The following is a 19,904-nucleotide window of genomic DNA, read 5'->3' as shown; positions in this document are numbered from 1 at the left end:
ACCATGTCTGTTATGGAACTCCAATATGCAGATGATAACGTAGTCTGTGTGCATTCAGAAGAAGACCTACAATGTCTGTTATGGAACTCCGATATGCCGATGATAACATAGTTTATGTGCTTTCAGAGGAAGACTTTCAATGTCGGGGGTTATGTGTGTGTGTGTGTACGTGTGCGTGTTGGAAGCGACTTAAGAAACTGTAAGAGAATTGTCCGTCTGCAAGGATGTTGCCCAGGGAGGCCGCAACTGCGCTCCTTTGAACCGCGGATACGGAAACCCATTGGGTCCCCATATCCGCGAGTCAACGGATCACTTCAAAATCAGTGCCATTCTTCTCCTGGGCAGATTCACTTTTGCTCCGCTAACCCCTCTGTCCCAGGAATGACTATTTTTGCCTCCAAAACCCCAGATGTTTTGATGTTTTTACCATCCTTGTGGGAGGCTTCTCTCATGTACTTGCATGGGGAGCTGGAGCTGAGAGAGGGAGCTCTCCCCGGATTCGAACCTACGACCTGTCGGTCTTTAGTCCTGCCGACACAAGGGGGTTATATCGTACATTATAGCGTTCTCTTTGTCCTTCTTTCCCAGCCTCGTAATGAAACGGCAGAACCACAGGCACGTAAACAGATTAGTCGTACATCCCTCTGTCCCTTCCCGGCTTGGGCTTGAGATCTTCCCGCAACCAAGAGATCTTAAAACTGTACTAATCCTTGCTATATTTACAGAGCACGGCTTGTAGGGAGATGCCGGGGTTTAAAACTCCCACAGTGAGGCAGGAGAAAAAAAACCCCAAGGAAGAAGATCTTCTACCCACTTACACTAGGATTTCTCAACTTGGGGGTCCGGACCCCTGGGGGTGTCAGAGGGGTCGCCAAAGATAATCGGAAATCACAGTATTTTCTGTTGGTCATGGGAGTTCTGTGTGCCAAGTTTGGCTCAATTCTATCATTGGTGGAGTTCAGAATGCTCTTTGATTGTAAGTGAACTATAAATCCCAGCAACTACAACTCCCAAATGTCAAGCTCTATTTTCCCCAAACTCCACCAGTGTTCACATTTGGGCATTTGGGGTATCCGTGCCAAGTTTGGTCCATATCCATCATTGTTTGAGTCCACAGTGCTCTCTGGATGTAGGTGAACTACAGCTCCCAAACTCAAGGTCAATACCCACCAAACCTTTCAATATTTTCTGTTGGTCATGGGAAAACTGAGTGCCATGTTTGGATCAATTCCATCATTGGTGAAGTTCAGAATGCTCTTGGATTGTAGGTGAACTATAAATCCCAGCAACTACAACTCCCAAATGTCAAGGTCTATTTTCCCCAAACTCCATCTGTGTTCATGTTTAGGCATATGGAGTATTCATGCCAAGTTTGGTCCAGATCTATCATTGTTTGAGTCCACAGTGCTCTCTGGATGTAGGTGAACTACAACTCCCAAATTCAAGGTCAATGCGCACCAAACCCTTCTAGTGTTTACTGTTGGTCATGCACCAATCCCTTCCAGAATTTTTTGTTGGTCATGGGAGTTCTGTGTCAATTCCATCATTGGTGGGGTTCAGAATGCTCTTGGATTGTAGGTGAACTATAAATCACAGTAACTACAACTCCCAAATGTGAAGGTCTATTTTTTCTTCTATATCTATGGCTGGATGGCTCTTTGTCAGGAGGGCTTTGATTATGTTTTCTTGCCCTAGTTGAGGGAGTTGGACTGGATGGCCTTCAGATAGGTAGATAATATTCCCTCAGGCAGGAAGCAGCCAGGTTTTGAAGCTGCGAGGGCGAAACGTCAGGAGAGCATGCTTCTGGAAAATGGCTATACAGCCCGGAAAACTTACAGCAACCCAGTGATTCTGGGCATGAAAACCTTCCATAACGCAACCAAAGTAATGTCATGGTTGGGGGGTCACCACAACACGAGGAACTGTATGCAGTGGTTACTGCATTTGCAAGGTGGAGAAGGACTGTTGCATGGCTTCGGACCTCACAACCTCTGGGGAATGCCTGCCAGAGATGTGGGCGAAACATCAGGAGAGCATGCTTCCGGAAGATTAAATCTGTCATGTGTCTAAGAGGGTGTGGACTGGATAGTCTTTGGGGTCCTTCTTCCAACTTCCAACAGACCTCACGACCTCTGGGGATGCCTGCCAGAGATGTGGGCGAAACGTCAGGAGAGCATGCTTCTGGAATATTAAATCTGTCCATGTATCTAAGAGGGTGTGGACTGGATAGTCTTTGGGGTCCTTCTTCCATGACAGATTTAATATTCCAGAAGCATGCTCTCCTGACATTTTACCCACATCTCTGGCAGGCATCCCCAGAGGTCGTGAGATCTGTTGGAAGTTGGAAGAAGGACCCCAAAGACTATCCAGTCCACACCCTCTTAGATACATGACAGATTTAATCTTCCGGAAGCATGCTCTCCTGACATTTCGCCCACATCTCTGGCAGGCATCCCCAGAGGTTGTGAGGTCTGAAGCCATGCAACAGTCTTTCTCCACCTTGCAAATGCAGTGACCACTGCATACAGTTCCTCGTGTCGTAGTGATCCCCCCAACCATAACATTATTTTTGTTGCGTTATTGAAGGCTTTCATGGCCAAAATCACTGGGTTGCTGTAAGTTTTCTGGGCTGTATAGCCATTTCCCAGAAGCATGCTCTTCTGACATTTGACCCACATCTCTGGCAGGCATCCCCAGAAGTCGTGAGGACTGTTGGAAGTTGGAAGAAGGACCCCAAAGACTACCCAGTCCACACCCTCTTAGATACATGACAGATTTAATATTCCAGAAGCATGCTCTCCTGACATTTCACCCACATCTCTGGCAGACATCCCCAGAGGTCGTGGGGTCTGTTGGAAGCAACCTCTGGGGATGCCTGCCAGAGATGTGGGCGAAACATCAGGAGAGCATGCTTCTGGGAAATGGCTCTACAGTCACTGCATTTGCAAGGTGGAGAAAGACCGTTGCATGGCTTCAGACCTCACGACCTCTGGGGATGCCTGCCGGAGATGTGGGCGAAATGTCAGGAGAGCATGCTTCTGGGAAATGGCTATACAGTCACTGCATTTGCAAGGTGGAGAAAGACCGTTGCATGGCTTCAGACCTCACGACCTCTGGGGATGCCTGCCGGAGATGTGGGCGAAATGTCAGGAGAGCATGCTTCTGGGAAATGGCTATACAGTCACTGCATTTGCAAGGTGGAGAAAGACCGTTGCATGGCTTCAGACCTCACAACCTCTGGGGATGCCTGCCAGAGATGTGGGCGAAACATCAGGAGAGCATGCTTCTGGGAAATGGCTATACAGTCACTGCATTTGCAAGGTGGAGAAAGACCGTTGCATGGCTTCAGACCTCACGACCTCTGGGGATGCTTGCCAGAGATGTGGGCGAAATGTCAGGAGAGCATGCTTCTGGGAAATGGCTATACAGTCACTGCATTTGCAAGGTGGAGAAAGACTGTTGCATGGCTTCAGACCTCACGACCTCTGGGGATGCTTGCCAGAGATGTGGGCGAAATGTCAGGAGAGCATGCTTCTGGGAAATGGCTATACAGTCACTGCATTTGCAAGGTGGAGAAAGACTGTTGCATGGCTTCAGACCTCACGACCTCTGGGGATGCTTGCCAGAGATGTGGGCGAAATGTCAGGAGAGCATGCTTCTGGGAAATGGCTATACAGTCACTGCATTTGCAAGGTGGAGAAAGACCGTTGCATGGCTTCGGACCTCACGACCTCTGGGGATGCCTGCCAGAGATGTGGGCGAAATGTCAGGAGAGCATGCTTCTGGAATATGAAATCTGTAATGTATCTAAGAGGATGTGGACTGGATAGTCTTTTTTTTTTCTAGAGGAAAGAAGGAAGGAAGGAAGAGAGAAAGGGGGAGAGAGAGAGAGAAAGAGAGGAAGTAAGAGAGAAAGAGAGAGAGAGAGAAAGAGAAAATAACAGAAAAAGAAAAAGGAATAAAGAAAGATTAAGAGAGGAAGGAAGTGAGGAAGGAAGGAAGAGAGAGAAAAAGAGAGAGAAGAAGGAAGAGAGAACGGAATAAAGGAAGAGAGGAAGGAAGGAAGAGAGAGAAAGAGAGGAAGGAAGAGAGAAAGGATAGAGAGAGAAAGAGAAAGAGAGAGGAAGTAAGAGAGAGAGAGAGGAAATAACAGAGAAAGAAAAAGGAATAAAGAAAGAGGAAGAGGAAGTGACAGAGAGAAAGTAATAAAAAGAAAGGAGAGAAAACAGGAAGGGAGAGAAAGACAAAGACAGAGAAAAGGAAAGAAAAGAAAAAAAACAGAAAGGTAGAAAGGGAGAGAGGAAGAAGCAAAGGAAGGAAGGAAGGGAAAGAAAGTAACAGAGAATGAGAGAGAGAGAGAAAGAAGGGGATAAAGAGAGAAGAAGAGAAAGAGGAAGTAAGAGAGAGAGAAAGAAAAATAAAGGAATAATGAGGCAGAGAGACGAAGGAAGGAAGGAAGGAAGGAAGGAAAGGAAGGAAGGAAGGGAGGAAGAGAGAGGGGGAAAGAGAGAGAGGAAGGAAGGAAGAGAGAGAGAGAAAGAGAGAGAGGAAGGAAGGAAGGATGGACTGGATAGTCTTTGGGGTCCTTCTTCCAACTTCCAACAGACCTCACGACCTCTGGGGAAGCCTGCCAGAGATGTGGGCAAAACGTCAGGAGAGCATGCTTCTGGGAAATGGCTCTACAGTCACTGCATTTGCAAGGTGGAGAAAGACTGTTGCATGGCTTCAGACCTCACGACCTCTGGGGAAGCCTGCCAGAGATGTGGGCAAAACGTCAGGAGAGCATGCTTCTGGGAAATGGCTATACAGTCACTGCATTTGCAAGGTGGAGAAAGACTGTTGCATGGATTGGCTTCCAAGCTGAGGCCTGTGATGCTCATCCAGCCATCCAGCCAGCCAACCCCCTGCTTGAGCATCTTTCTTTCCCTGCGCATTATCCTCCTCCTCCTCCACTTCCTCTTCCTCCTCCTCTTTCTCTCTCTCTCTCTTCCTCCGCCTCCTTCCTCTCATTCTTCTCTCCCAAGCAGAAGGACCTCTGCCCGGCGGAGATGACATCACCTTTCCAAACCCCGAAATGACGCAGGTATCTATTTTTAAGGGTCCAATCAGGAGGGCCCGGGGGTCACATGGTGCTCCCAGGCAAGGAGGGGGGGGGGCTCTGGAGGAAGAGGAGGAGGAGGAAGAGGAAGGTTACGCATCCGAGGAGCCAACCAGGCGCAAAGGAAAAGGGTTCGCATCGAGGGGAGGGGGAGAGAGGGGGGTCCTTTTTGGCCCCCTCTCCATTTTGCAAGAGGAAGTTGAAAGGGGGGGGTAGTGTAGGGGGAGAGAGGGGGGGTTGCGTTTTGCAGGCGTTGGACAGCGCCCGGCTATGCACCTGCCGCCACCTGCCGCCAGAGCCAAACGTATATCTATAGATATATAGATATATATAATATATGTCTGTTTCTATTTATTGTCTCCTCTCGTCCTTTCCGCAGCTGGATCCCATGGGAAAGGGCCGGGCCGGAGGAGACGGAGCTCAGACTGACGTCGGATTCGCAACCGGCCCCATCCTGGTCGTCCTCGTCATCTCCGTCGCCGGCATGGTTCCCGCAGGCCAGATGTCACCGGCGGCGTCCAGCTCCGGACCGGATTGAGTCGGAACCCAGGCCCATGGATTGGCCGCTTGGAGACGCGCCAAAGTAGCCGAGCTCCGGCTCGTCCCCGAAAAGGTCCTCGTTTGGCTCTCTCTTGGAGAGAAAAGGTTTGTTTTCCCATCAAGGGCATCGGCTCCCTTCGGAAGTCAGGGGTCTGAAGGGGGGCATTCCAGTGACCCCATTTCTGGGATTTTGTTTAGACAAGGACGGCGAGGTTGGGTTCTTCGTCCCTCAGCGAAACGGGTCCGATCAGAAGCAAATCCCTTCCGATCGAACCATCGTTGCTCACACGGATCAGTTGGTCTCCTTCGTCATCCTTGAACAAATTACTCACATCCATCTAGACTCAGATCCATTTTTGGGGTATTCCAGTGACCCCATTTCTGAGGGTTTTGTTTTGACAAGGACGGCGAGGTTGGGTTCTTCGTCCCTCGGTGAAACAGGTCCGATCAGAAGCAAAACCCTTCCGATTGAACCATCGTTGCTCACTCGGATCAGTTGGTCTCCTTCGTCATCCTTGAACAAATTACCCACATCCATCTAGACTCAGGTCAGGGGTCAGTCCACTTGTGCCACATCCATCTAGACTTGGGTCAGGGGTCAGTACACTTGTGGGGTATTCCAGTGACCCCATTTCTGGGATTTTGTTTAGACAAGGACGGCGAGGTTGGGTTCTTCGTCCCTCAGCGAAACAGGTCCGATCGGAAGCAAAACCCTTCCGATCGAACCATCGTTGCTCACTCGGATCAGTTGGTCTCCTTCGTCATCCTTGAACGAATTACCCACATCCATCTAGACTCGGGTCAGGGGTCAGTCCACTTTTGGGGTATTCCAGTGACCCCATTTCTGGGATTTTGTTTAGACAAGGACGGCGAGGTTGGGTTCTTCGTCCCTCGGCAAAACGGGTCCGATCGGAAGCAAAATCCTTCGTTGCTCGCTCGGAGCAGAAGTAACCGATCCGTTGGTCTCCTTCGTCATCCTTGAACAAATTACCCACATCCATCTAGACTCAGGTCAGGGGTCAGTCCACTTGTGCCACATCCATCTAGACTTGGGTCAGGGGTCAGTCCACTTGTGCCACATCCATCTAGACTCGGGTCAGGGGTCAGTCCACTTGTGGGGTATTCCAGTGACCCCATTTCTGGGGGTTTTGTTTTGACAAGGACGGCGAGGTTGGGTTCTTCGTCCCTCGGTGAAACAGGTCCGATCAGAAGCAAAACCCTTCCGATCGAACCATCGTTGCTCGTTCGGATCAGTTGGTCTCCTTCGTCATCCTTGAACGAATTACCCACATCCATCTAGACTTGGGTCAGGGGTCAGTCCACTTGTGGGGTATTCCAGTGACCCCATTTCTGGGGTTTTTGTTTTGACAAGGACGGCGAGGTTGGGTTCTTCGTCCCTCGGTGAAACGGGACCGATCGGAAGCAAAATCCTTCGTTGCTCGCTCGGAGCAGAAGCAACCGATCCGTTGGTCTCCTTCGTCATCCTTGAACGAATTACCCACATCCATCTAGACTTGGGTCCACTTGTGGGGTATTCCAGTGACCCCATTTCTGGGATTTTGTTTAGACAAGGACAGCAAGGTTGGGTTCTTCGTCCCTCAGCGAAACGGGTCCGATCGGAAGCAAAACCCTTCCGATCGAACCATCGTTGCTCACTCGGATCAGTTGGTCTCCTTCGTCATCCTTGAACAAATTACCCACATCCATCTAGACTTGGGTCAGGGGTCAGTCCACTTGTGGGGTATTCCAGTGACCCCATTTCTGGGGTTTTGTTTTGGCAGGGACAGCAAGGTTGGGTTCTTCGTCCCTCGGCGAAATGGGTCCGATCAGAAGCAAAACCCTTCTGATCGAACCATTGTTGCTCACTCAGATCAGTTGGTCTCCTTCGTCATCCTTGAACGAATTACCCACATCCATCTAGACTCGGGTGCACTTTTGGGGTATTCCAGTGACCCCATTTCTGGGGTTTTGTTTTGACAAGGACGGCGAGGTTGGGTTCTCCGTCCCTCGGCGAAACAGGTCCAATCAGAAGCAAAACCTTTCAGTTGCTCGCTCCGAGCAGAAGCAACCAATCCGTTGGTCTCCTTCGTCATCCTTGAATAAATTACCCACATCCATCTAGACTCGGGTCAGGGGTCAGACCACTTTTGGGCATTCCAGTAACCCCATTTCTGGGATTTTGTTTTGACAGGGACAGCAAGATTGGGTTCTTCGTCCCTCGGCGAAACGGGTCCGATCGGAAGCGAAACCCTTCGTTGCTCACTCGGAGCAGAAGCAACCGATCCGTTGGTCTCCTTCATCGTCTAGATACCTGCATCCATCTAGACTTGGGTCCACTTTTGGGCATTCTAGTGACCCCATTTCTGGGATTTTGTTTTGACAAGGACAGCAAGGTTGGCTTTTTTGTCCCTCGGCGAAACAGGTCCGATCAGAAGAGAGATCCTTTTGATCGACCCATCGTTGCTCGCTCAGACCAGAAGCACCCGATCCGTTGGTCTTCTTTGTCATCCTTGAACAAATTACCTGCATCCATCTAGACGTGGGTCAGAGGTCAGTCCACTTTTGGGCATTCCATTGACCCCATTTCTGGGATTTTGTTGTGACAAGAGCAGCAAGGTTGGCTTCTTCATCCCTCGGCAAAACAGGTCCGATCAGAAGCGAAACTCATCCTTGGACACTTGGACTAGAAGCAACTGATCTGTTGGTCTCCTTTGTCATCCATGGACGAATTGCCCAATTTTTGGACTTTGCCGGCATCCGTCTAGACTTGGGTCAGAGGTCAGCCTACTTTGGGGCGTTCCAGTGACTCCGTTTCTGGGATTTTGTTGTGACAAGGACTGCAAGGTTGGCTTCTTCATCCCTCGGCGAGACAGGTCCGATCAGAAGAGAGACCCCTCTGATTGACCCATTGTTGCTCACTCAAAGCAGAAGGAACCAATTCGTCATCTAGATACCTGCATCCATCTAGACTTGGGTCAGGGGTCAGTCCACTTTTGGGCATTCCAGTGACCCCATTTCTGGGATTTTGTTGTGACAAGAGCAGCAAGGTTGGCTTCTTCATCCCTCGGCAAAACAGGTCCGATCAGAAGCGAAACTCATCCTTGGACACTTGGACTAGAAGCAACTGATCTGTTGGTCTCCTTTGTCATCCATGGACGAATTGCCCAATTTTTGGACTTTGCCGGCATCCGTCTAGACTTGGGTCAGAGGTCAGCCTACTTTGGGGCGTTCCAGTGACTCCGTTTCTGGGATTTTGTTGTGACAAGGACTGCAAGGTTGGCTTCTTCGTCCCTTGGAGAGACAGGTCCGATCAGAAGAGAGACCCTTCTGATTGACCCATTGTTGCTCACCCAAAGCAGAAGCTACCAATCCATTGGTCTCCTTCGACATCTAGATACCTGCATCCATCTAGACTTGGGTCAGGGGTCCACTTTTGGGGTATTTCAGTGACCCCATTTCTGGGATTTTGTTGTGACAAGGACAGCAAGGTTGGCTTCTTCATCCCTCGGCGAAACAGGTCCGATCAGAAGCGAAACCTTTCCACAGGACCTTCTGATCGACCCATCGTTGCTCACATTTGTACCAGAAGTAACCAATCCGTTGGTCTCCTTCGTCATCCGTGAACGAATTACCCAATTTTTGGACTTTACCGGCATCCATCTAGACTTGTCCCGATAGGCCACCGATGGTCTAGATGTGAGCCACCCATTTAGCCCTCAAAGACCCCCCTTTTTTGGCATCAGACCCCTTTTATTTTGGCAACGACAGCAACAGATGTGAAACCTTTCCAGGATACGTTGGACTCAACTGGTCGCTCACTTGGGCCCAAAACAAAGGGGACGTTGGACTCAAACGGTCACTCACTTAGGCCCGAAGCACAGGGGACATTGGACTCAACTGGTCACTCACCTGAGTCCGAAGCACAGGAGACGTTGGACTCAACTGGTCACTCACCTGGGCCCGAGGCACAGGGGACGTTGGACTCAACTGGTCACTCACCTGGGCCCGAGGCACAGGGGACGTTGGACTCAACCGGTCACTCACCTGAGCCTGAAGCACAGGGGATATTGGACTCAACTGGTCACTCACCTGAGCCCGAGGCACAGGCGACGTTGGACTCAACCGGTCACTCACCTGAGCCTGAGGCACAGGCGACGTTGGACTCAACTGGTCACTCACCTGGGCCTGAACCACAGGGAACGTTGGACTCAACTGGTCACTCACCTGAGCCCGAAGCACAGGAGACGTTAGACTCAACTGGTCACTCACCTGAGTCCGAAGCACAGGAGACGTTGGACTCAACTGGTCACTCACCTAGGCCCAAAGCACAGGGGAGTTGGACTCAACGGGTCACTCACCTGGGCCCAAAGCACAGGGGAGTTGGACTCAACGGGTCACTCATCTGGGTCCGAAGCACAGGGGACATTGGACTCAACTGGTCACTCACCTGAGCCCGAGGCACAGGGGGACGTTGGACTCAACTGGTCACTCACCTGGGCCTGAAACACAGGGGACGTTGGACTCAACTGGTCACTCACCTGGACCCAAAGTGATTGTCTCCATGCTGTGTCATCCTTGACGGAATTACACGGTTTTGTGGCTTGCCAACATCTGTCTAGACCGGTCCAAATAGTCAGCTGCCCTGGATGTGAGCCACCATTTTGGCGTCCGAATCAGTGACCCCAGCTGTTTGTCCCGAGAGGAACGTGGACACTCGATGGCCCAAGCAGGCCCTGGACCTTGCCATGGGGAAGCCTAAAGCGTTGCCCGAATATTATTAGGCTGGCCGTCTCGCCTTGTCTTCTCCCCTTTCCTGCTTCTCCTCCCGGGTGCATTTGAGGTCACGGCCACTGACCATGGAGACGAAGATCCCTCCGGCCGTGACCCCGACCAGTCCTTCCTCGCCGGGCCTCTCTCCGGTGCCGCCGCCGGACAAAGTGGACGGCTTCTCCCGCCGGTCACTCCGCCGGTCCCGCCAGCGCCGGTCCCACAGTTCGTCCCAGTTCCGGTACCAGAGCAACCAGCAGGAGCTGACGCCACTGCCTTTGCTGAAAGGTAATAACAACAATAACAACAATAACAACAATAACAACAACAACAATAATATACTTAATTAATTTATTTATGAACCCCAACCCCCCCGCCGATGGCGCAGCGGGTTAAACTGCTGAACTCCTGAAAGGTTAGCAGTTCGAATCCAGGGAGTGAGTTCCCGCCATTAGCCCCAGCTCCTGCCCACCTAGCAGTTCAAAAACATGTTGTGAGAGAATTGGCCGTCTGCAAGGACGTTGCCCAGGGGACGCCTGGATGATTTTTGATGTTTTATCATCTTTGTGGGAGGCTTCTCTCATGTCCCCGCATGAGGAGCTGGAGCTAATAGAGGGAGCTCATCCGCCTCTCCCCGGATTCGAACCTGCAACCTGTCGGTCTTCAGTCCTGTCGGCACAGCGGTTTAACCCACTGCGCCACCGGGGGCTCCCAATGCAAATGTGAATGTGAATTTGCACATGCAAATGTGAGTAGAGCAATAGATACCACTTCGGAGGGAGGGTAACTGCTGAGCTGCTGAACTTATTAATTAATTAATTAATTAATTACATTTCTATCCCGCCCTTCTCCCCACAAGGGGACTCAGGGCGGCCTTACATGAGCATATATCCACATATATACCAACTTGCTGAGTGAAAGGTTGGCGGTTCGAATCCCAGGAATGGAATGAGCTCCCCCCATTCACCCCAGCTCCTGCCCACCTAGCAGTTTAGAAAACATGCAAGTGTGAATAGATCAATAGGTACCATTTCAGCAGGAAGGTAACTACTGAGCTGGTGAACTTGGTGACTGAAAGGTTGTCTGTTCAAATCCTGGGAGTGGAATGAGCTCCCGCCATTCGCTCCAGCTCCTGCCCACCTAGCAGTTCAAAAACATGCAAATGTGAGTAGATCAATAGGTACCACTTCAGAGGGGGGGGGGGGGGGTAACTGCTGAGCTGCTAAACTTGCTGAGTGAAAGGTTGGCTGTTTGAATCCCGGGAGTGGAATGAGCTCCTGCTGTTTGCCCCAGCTCCTGCCCACCTAGCAGTTCAAATGTGAGTAGATCAATAGGTACCACTTCAGAGGGAGGGTAACTGCTGAGCTGCTGAACTTGCTGACTGAAAGGTTGGCTGTTCGAATCCCGGGAGTGGAATGAGCTCCCGCCATTCGCCCCAGTTCCTGCCTATCTAGCAGTTCAAATGTGAGAAGATGAATAGGTACCACTTCGGAGGGAGGGTAACTGCTGCTGAACTTGCTGACCAAAAGGTTGGCTGTTCGAATCCCGGGAGTAGAATGAGTTCCTGCCATTCACCCCAGCTCCTGCCCACCTAGCAGTTTAGAAAACATGCAAATTTGAGTAGATCAATAGGTACCACTTCGGTGGGAAGGTCACTGAGCTGTTGGAGGCAAGTGTGAATGTTGCAGTTGGCTTCCTTGGTTAGCACTGAATGGCCTTCCAGCTTCAAAGCCTGGTTGCTTCCTGCCTGGGGGAAGGAATCTGAGGAGCAGTAATAAAATATATAAAAATCATATATATATATGATTCCCTCAGGCAGCTAGCAGCCAGGCTTTGAAGCTGCAAGGCCATTCAGTGCTAATCAAGCTGGCCAATGGCAACATTCATAGCTACCTCCAACAGAGAAGAGTTCTTTCTCCCACCCTGGACATTCCACAGATATATATATATATATATATATATATATATATATATATGAAATTCCCTCAGGCATGAAGCAGCCAGGCTTTGAAGCTGCAAGGCCATTCAATACTAATCAAGCTGGCCAATGGCAACATTCATACTTACCTCCAACAGAGAAGAGTACTTTCTCCCACCCTGAACACCATTCCACAGATATTATATATATATATAGAGGGGGGGGGGTTCCCCAGGCAGCAAGCAGCCAGGCTTTGAAGCTGCAAGGCCATTCAGTGCTAATCAAACTGGCCAATGGCAACATTCACACTTGCCTCCAACAGAGAAGAGTCCTTTCTCCCACCCTGGACACCATTCCACAGATATTATATATATATAGAGGGGGGGGGGGGGTTCCCCAGGCAGCAAGCAGCCAGGCTTTGAAGCTGCAAGGCCATTCAGTGCTAATCAAACTGGCCAATGGCAACATTCACACTTGCCTCCAACAGAGAAGAGTCCTTTCTCCCACCCTGGACACCATTCCACAGATATTATATATATATAGGGGGGGGGGGGGGGTTCCCCAGGCAGCAAGCAGCCAGGCTTTGAAGCTGCAAGGCCATTCAGTGCTAATCAAACTGGCCAATGGCAACATTCACACTTGCCTCCAATAGACAAGAGTTCTTTCTCCCACCCTGGACACCATTCCACAGATATTATATATATATAGGGGGGGGGGGGGGTTCCCCAGGCAGCAAGCAGCCAGACTTTGAAGCTGCAAGGCCATTCAGTGCTAATCAAACTGGCCAATGGCAACATTCACACTTGCCTCCAATAGACAAGAGTTCTTTCTCCCACCCTGGACAGCATTCCACAGATAGATAAACCCCAATTTCCTAGTTTCCAACAGACCTCACAACCTCTGAGGATGCCTGCCATAGGTGTGGGCGAAGCGTCAGGAGAGCATGCTTCTGGAACATAGCAACTCATATCAATCTAGGTATGTTTAGCTTGGAGAAAAGAAAGCTGAGGACAGTTGCTCTTTCCCAGCTCTGTGATAATAATAATAATAATAATAATAATAATAATCAGATCCTATATACATCCAGATCCTCAAAGTCTGAAGCGGAGAGTTGCCATGGTTCTCCTTCCCTTGGGGGGCTTTGCAGAAGGCCTTCCGTCCTCTCCCTTTGGGATACGTAGAGCAAGACTAGATAGTCCATGCACTTTAACTCTATTGATGCAGACTGGAATCGCCTTGGCCCTTTTGGCTGCCACATCACAACGTTGATTGAGGACCAACTTGGGGTCTGCGAAGGGTTCTAGATCCCTTTGACATGTAGTGTTCTCAAGCCACATGTCACTCATTCACATCCTATATGACTTCCCTCAATCTAGGGCAAACTTCGGTCCTCCCTCCAGGTGTTTTGGACTCCACAATCCCTAACAGCCAGTGAACTACAACTCCCAAACTCAAGGTCAATGCCCACCATACCCTTTCAGTGTTTTCTGTTGATCATGGGAGTTCTGTGTACCAAATTTGGCCCATTTCTATAATTGATGGAGTTCAGAATGCTCTTTGATTGTAGGTGAACTATAAATCCCAACAACTACAACTCCCAAATGTCAAGGTCTATTTTCCCCAAACTCCACCAATGTTCACATCTGGGCATATGGCGTCTTCGTGCCAAGTTTGGTTCAGATCCATCATTGTTTGAGTCCACAGTGCTCTCTGGATGTAGGTGAACTACAACTCCCAAACTCAAGGTCAATGCCCACCAAACCCTCCCAATATTTTCTGTTGATCATGGGAGTTCTGTGTGCCAAGTTTGGTTCAATTCCCTCATTGGTGGGGTTCAGAATGCTCTTTGATTATAGGTGAACTATAAATTCCAGCAACTACAACTCCCAAACGTGAAGGTCTATTTTCCCCAAACTCCACCACATTTGGGCATAATGAGTATTCGTCCCAAGTTTGGTCCAGATCCATCCTTTTTTGAGTCCACAGTGCTCTCTGGATGTAGGTTAACTACAGCTCCCTAACTCAAGGTCAATGCCCACTAAACTCTTCCAGTGAAATATAAATCCCAGCAACTACAACTCCCAAACGTCAAGGTCTGTTTTCTCCAAACTCCACCAGTGTTCACATTTGGCCTTATTGAGCATTTGTGCCAAGTTTGGTCTAGATCCATCATTGTTTGTGCTCTCTGGATGTAGGTGAACTACAACTCCCAAACTCAAGGTGAATGCCCACCAAACCCTCTCAGTATTTTCTGTTGATCATGGGAGTTCTGTGTACCAAATTTGGCCCAAATCTATCATTGGTGGAGTTCAGAATGCTCTTTGATTGTAGGTGAACTATAAATCCCAACAACTACAACTCCCAAACGTCAAGGTCTATTTTCCCCAAACTCCACCAGTGTTCACATTTGGGCATATTGAGCATTCGTCCCAAGTTTGGTCCAGATCTATCATTGTTTGAGTTCACAGCGCTCTCTGGATGTAGGTGAACTACAACTCCCAAACTCAAGGTCAATGCCCACTAAACCCTTCCAGTATTTTCTGTTGATCATGGGAGTTCTGTGTACCAAATTTGGCCCCTTTCTATCATTGGTGTTCAGAATGCTCTTTGATTGTAGGTGAACTATAAATCCCAACAACTACAACTCCCAAACATCAAGGTCTATTTTCTCCATACTCCGCCAGTGTTCACATTTGGGCATGCTGAGTATTCGTGCCAAGTTTGGTCCAGATCTATCATTGTTTGTGCTCTCTGGATGTAGGTGAACTACAAATCCCAGCAACTACAACTCCCAAATGTCAAGGTCTATTTTCTCCAAACTCCACCAGTGTTCACATTTGGCCTTATTGAGCATTTGTGCCAAGTTTGGTCTAGATCCATCATTGTTTGTGCTCTCTGGATGTAGGTGAACTACAACTCCCAAACTCAAGGTCAATGCCCACCCAACCCTCCCAGAATTTTCTGTTGATCATGGGAGTTCTGTGTACCAAATTTGGCCCATTTCTATAATTGATGGAGTTCAGAATGCTCTTTGATTGTAGGTGAACTATAAATCCCAACAACTACAACTCCCAAATGTCAAGGTCTATTTCCCCCAAACTCCACCAATGTTCACATCTGGGCATATGGCGTCTTCGTGCCAAGTTTGGTCCAGATCCATCATTGTTTGAGTCCACAGTGCTCTCTGGATGTAGGTGAACTACAACTCCCAAACTCAAGGTCAATGCCCACCAAACCCTCCCAATATTTTCTGTTAATCATGGGAGTTCTGTGTACCAAATCTGGCCCAAATCTATCATTGGTGGAGTTCAGAATGCTCTTTGACTGCAGGTGAACTATAAATCCCAGCAAACTACAACTCCCAAATGACAAAATCCATTCCTCCCAATCCCGCCAGTATCCAAATTTGGGTTTTTTGTGCCATATTGGATCCAGTGAATGAAAATACATCCTGCATATCAGATATTTACATCACGATTCATAACGGTCGGAAAATTATAGTTATGAAGTAGCAATGAAAATAATATTATGGTTGGGGGGCCACCACTGAAGAGGAACCGTATTAAGGAATGGCATTAGCAAGTCTAAGAAACACAGAGCGATAGCCATTAAGACATTTTGGCACCGGAGAACTCTTAATTCTTGTTCAGAACCAAAATGTCGAATTGGCACGGGTGAAAAGCAGTAATGGGATCAATAAAACTCCCTTAATGGGATGATGACTCAGAGATGATTTGAAATGGGTAAATATTTTAAGACCTGGAAACTTGTTTGCTCAATCCCATCGTTGGTGGGGTTCAGAATGCACTTTGATTGTAGGTGAACTATAAATCCCAGTAACTACAACTCCCAAATGTCAAAGTCTATTTTCCCCAAACTCCACCAGTGTTCAGATTTGGGCATATTGGTCCAGATCTATCATTGTTTGAGTCCACGGTGCTCTCTGGATGTAGGTGAACTATAACTCCCAAATTCAAGGTCAATGCCTACCAAACCCTTCCAGTATTTTTTGCTGGTCATGGAAGTTCTTTGTGCCAAGTTTGGTTCAATTCCATTGTTGGAGTTCAGAATACTCTTTGATTGTAGGTGAACTATATATCCCAGCAACTACAACTCCCAAATGCAACCCCCAGTATCAAGGTATGTTGTCCCCAAACTCCACAAATGTTCCACATCTGAGCCTATGGAGTCTTTGTGCCAAGTTTGGTTCAATTCCATTGTTGGTGGAGTTCAGAATACTCTTTGATTGTAGGTGAACTATAAATCCCAACAACTGCAATTCCCAAACGTCAAGGTCTATTTTCCCCAAACTCCACCAGTGTTCACATTTGGGCATATTGAGTATTCGTCCCAAGTTTGGTCTAGATCCATCATTGTTTGAGTCCACAGTGCTCTCTGGATGTTGGTGAACTATAACTCCCAAACTCAAGGTCAATGCCCACCAAACACTCCCAGTATTTTCTCTTGGTCACAGGAGTTGTGCGTGCTAAGTTTGGTTCAATTCCACTGTTGGTAGTGTTCAGAATACTCTTTGATTGTAGGTGAACTATAAATCCCAGCAACTACAACTCTCAGATGTCAAGGTCTGCTTTCCCTAAACTCCACCAGTGTTCACATTTGGGCATATTGAGTATTCGTGTTGAGTTTGGTCCAGATCCATCATTGTTTGTGTCCACAGTGTACACATTTGGGCACTGGAGGAGTGAACTACAACTCCAAGTTTAGTTCAATTCTATCAGTGGCGTTCAGAATGGTCTTTGATTGTACTATAAATCCCAGCAACTACAACTCCCAACTGCAATCCCCAAATGTCATAGTCTATTGTCCCCAAAATCCACCAGTGTTCACATTTGGGCATATTGAGTGTTCATCCCAAGTTTGGTCCAGATCTATCATTGTTTGAGTCCAGAGTTCTCTCTTGATGGAAGTGAACTACAACTTCCAAAATCAAGATCAATGCCCACCAAACCTTCCCAGTATTTTCTGTTGGTCGTGGGAGTTCTGTGTGCCAAGTTTGGTCCAATTCTATCGTTGGTGGATGCTCTTTGATTATAAGCGAACTATAAATCCCAGCAACGAGAACTCTGAAATGATAAGGTCTATTTTCCCCAAACTACACCGGTGTTCAGGTGAACTACAACTCCAAAACGCAAAGTCAATGCCCACCAAACCCTCCCAGTATTTTCTGTTCGTCATGGGAGTTCTGTAGGCCAAATTTGGTTCAATTCCCTTGTTGGTGGAGCTCAGAATGCTCTTTGATTGTAGGTGACCTATAAATCCCAGCAACAAGAACTCCGAAATGACAAGGTCTATTTTCCCCAAACTACACCAGTGGTCAGGTGAACTACAACTCCAAAACTCAAGGTCCATGCCCACCAAACCCTCCCAGTATTTTCTGTTGGTCGTGAGAGTTCTGTGTGCCAAGTTTGGTTCAATTCCATCGTTGGTGGAGCTCAGAATGCTCTTTGATTGTAGGTGAACTATAAATCCCAGCAAGTACAACTCCCAAATGACAAAAGTAGCTGAGGGCGAACAGTAAGGTTCCTGAGGCTGTTGGAAACTATGGGAGTTGAAGTCCAAAACACGTGGAGGGAGGGCCCAAGTTTGCCCAGGCCCGGTCTAGGTCACGATTGGAACGACTAAACGAATTGCAACTCTTCCGTTTCCTTCCTCCGTTGTGGCTATTTTAAGGTAAATTAAAATACAGAAAGTCCTGACAGCGATCGGCCTGCGTTAATAATGTAGAAGGGACTCGCAACCGGGAGCCAACGTTAATAATGCAATTGCTTCTGGTAAGAACGTGGTCCATTAAGAAAGGCAGAGCTATCCAAGGTGCTGAACCCATGGGGGTCGATCTGGTTCAGGACCTTGGATAGCAGCCCTTTCCAAAGCCAATGTGGTTCGAGGCCACGATTTAAATGTGAAAAGCACAGATGTGCAAATATATGCACAATATGCAAATTTATGCACAATATGCAAATATATGCACAATATGCAAATATATGCACAAGCCCCCGGTGGCGCAGTGGGTTAAAGCACTGAGCTGCTGAGCTTGTTGATCGAAAGGTCGCAGGTTCGATTCCGGGGAGCGGCGTGAGCTTCCGTTGTCAGCCCTAGCTTCTGCCAACCTAGCAGTTCGAAAACATGCAAATGTGAGTAGAGCAATAGGTACTGCTCCGGTGGGAAGGTAACGGCGCTCCATGCAGTCATGTCGGCCACATGACCTTGGAGGTGTCTATGGACAACGCTGGCTCTTCGGCTTAGAAATGGAAATGAGCACCACACCCCAGAGTCAGACATTTACCTTATGCAAATATAGGCGCAATATGCAAATATATGCACAATATGCATATATACACACAATATACAAATATAGGCACAATAGGCACAATATGCAAATATAGGCACAATATGCATATATACACACAATATACAAATATAGGTACAATATGCAGATACAGGCACAATATGCATATATACACACAATATGCAAATATATGCACAATATGCAAATATATGCACAATATGCAAATATAGGTAAAATATGCAAATATAGGCACAATATGCAAATATAGGCACGATATGCAAATTTATGCACGATATGCAAATTTATGTACGATATGCAAATATAGACACAATATGCAAATATAGGCACAATATGCAGATACAGGCACAATATGCATATATACACACAATATGCAAATATATGCACGATATGCAAATATAAGCACAATATGCAAATATATGCACAATATGCATATATACACACAATATATAAATATAGGCATAATATGCAAATATAGTCACAATATGCAAATATAGGCACAATATGCAAATATACACACAATATACAAATATAGGCACAATATGCAAATATAGTCAAAATATGCAAATATAGGCACAATATGCATATATACACACAATATGCAAATATATGCACGATATGCAAATATATGCACAAAATGCAAATATAGGCACAATGTGCAAATATAGGCACAGGTGAAAGGGACTAGGAGTCAAACATGAGCCAACAGGGATGCCCACTTGTCTCTTCTCCCGACTCCCATTCCAGATGCCCCGGTTTCGGAGCTCCACGACCTCCTCTGCAAGAAACTCCAGCAATGCTCCATTCTCTTCGATTTCCTCGACTGCGTGGCCGACCTGAAGGGCAAGGAGATCAAGAGGGCCGCCTTGAATGAACTGGTGGAGTGTGTGGCCACCAACCGGGGCATCCTCATCGAGCCGCTCTACCCTGAAATCATCAAGATGGTGAGTCTCGGCAAAGTCTCTGGGGGTTTTCCAGCAGAAGCTGGGTGGTCATCTGTCAGGAGGGTTTGGATGATGTCTTCCCACATTGCAGAACAGAGTTGGATTCGTTGACCTTCAGGGGCAGGAAGTCGGAAGGTGGGACCGCTGAATGTCGGGCTTATCCGACATTCAGTCCGGTCTGGATTTCATAGGCAGTAAGAGCAACTAAGGCTTCAGAGAGCTTATGTTCAACCATTTCAAAGCTCCCTGCTTGGGTGGTGATGGCACGATCGTCAGCATAGATAGATTTGGAAACAGCTGGGTTTTCCTTGC

The 19,904-nt window shown here is 48.0% G+C and overlaps 1 protein-coding gene across 1 annotated transcript in view; it reads left to right on the top strand.

Annotated features, from left to right (window-relative positions):
- The first annotated feature begins 5,141 nt into the window (after positions 1-5,141).
- Positions 5,142-19,904, top strand: part of PPP2R5B (protein phosphatase 2 regulatory subunit B'beta) — a 40,078-nt gene continuing 25,315 nt past the window's right edge. Inside the window, exons 1-4 of the mRNA XM_067472553.1 lie at positions 5,142-5,229; positions 5,478-5,743; positions 7,830-10,693; positions 19,396-19,592. Coding sequence (XP_067328654.1) covers positions 10,495-10,693; positions 19,396-19,592 — 396 coding nt within the window. The 5' untranslated portion in view covers positions 5,142-5,229; positions 5,478-5,743; positions 7,830-10,494. The remainder of the gene's footprint in view (positions 5,230-5,477; positions 5,744-7,829; positions 10,694-19,395; positions 19,593-19,904) is intronic.

Source organism: Anolis sagrei, chromosome 12, assembly GCF_037176765.1.
Source record: "Anolis sagrei isolate rAnoSag1 chromosome 12, rAnoSag1.mat, whole genome shotgun sequence".
In the NCBI taxonomy this organism is placed as follows: Eukaryota; Metazoa; Chordata; class Lepidosauria; order Squamata; family Dactyloidae; genus Anolis; species Anolis sagrei.
This window is presented reverse-complemented; position numbering and strand designations above follow the sequence as displayed.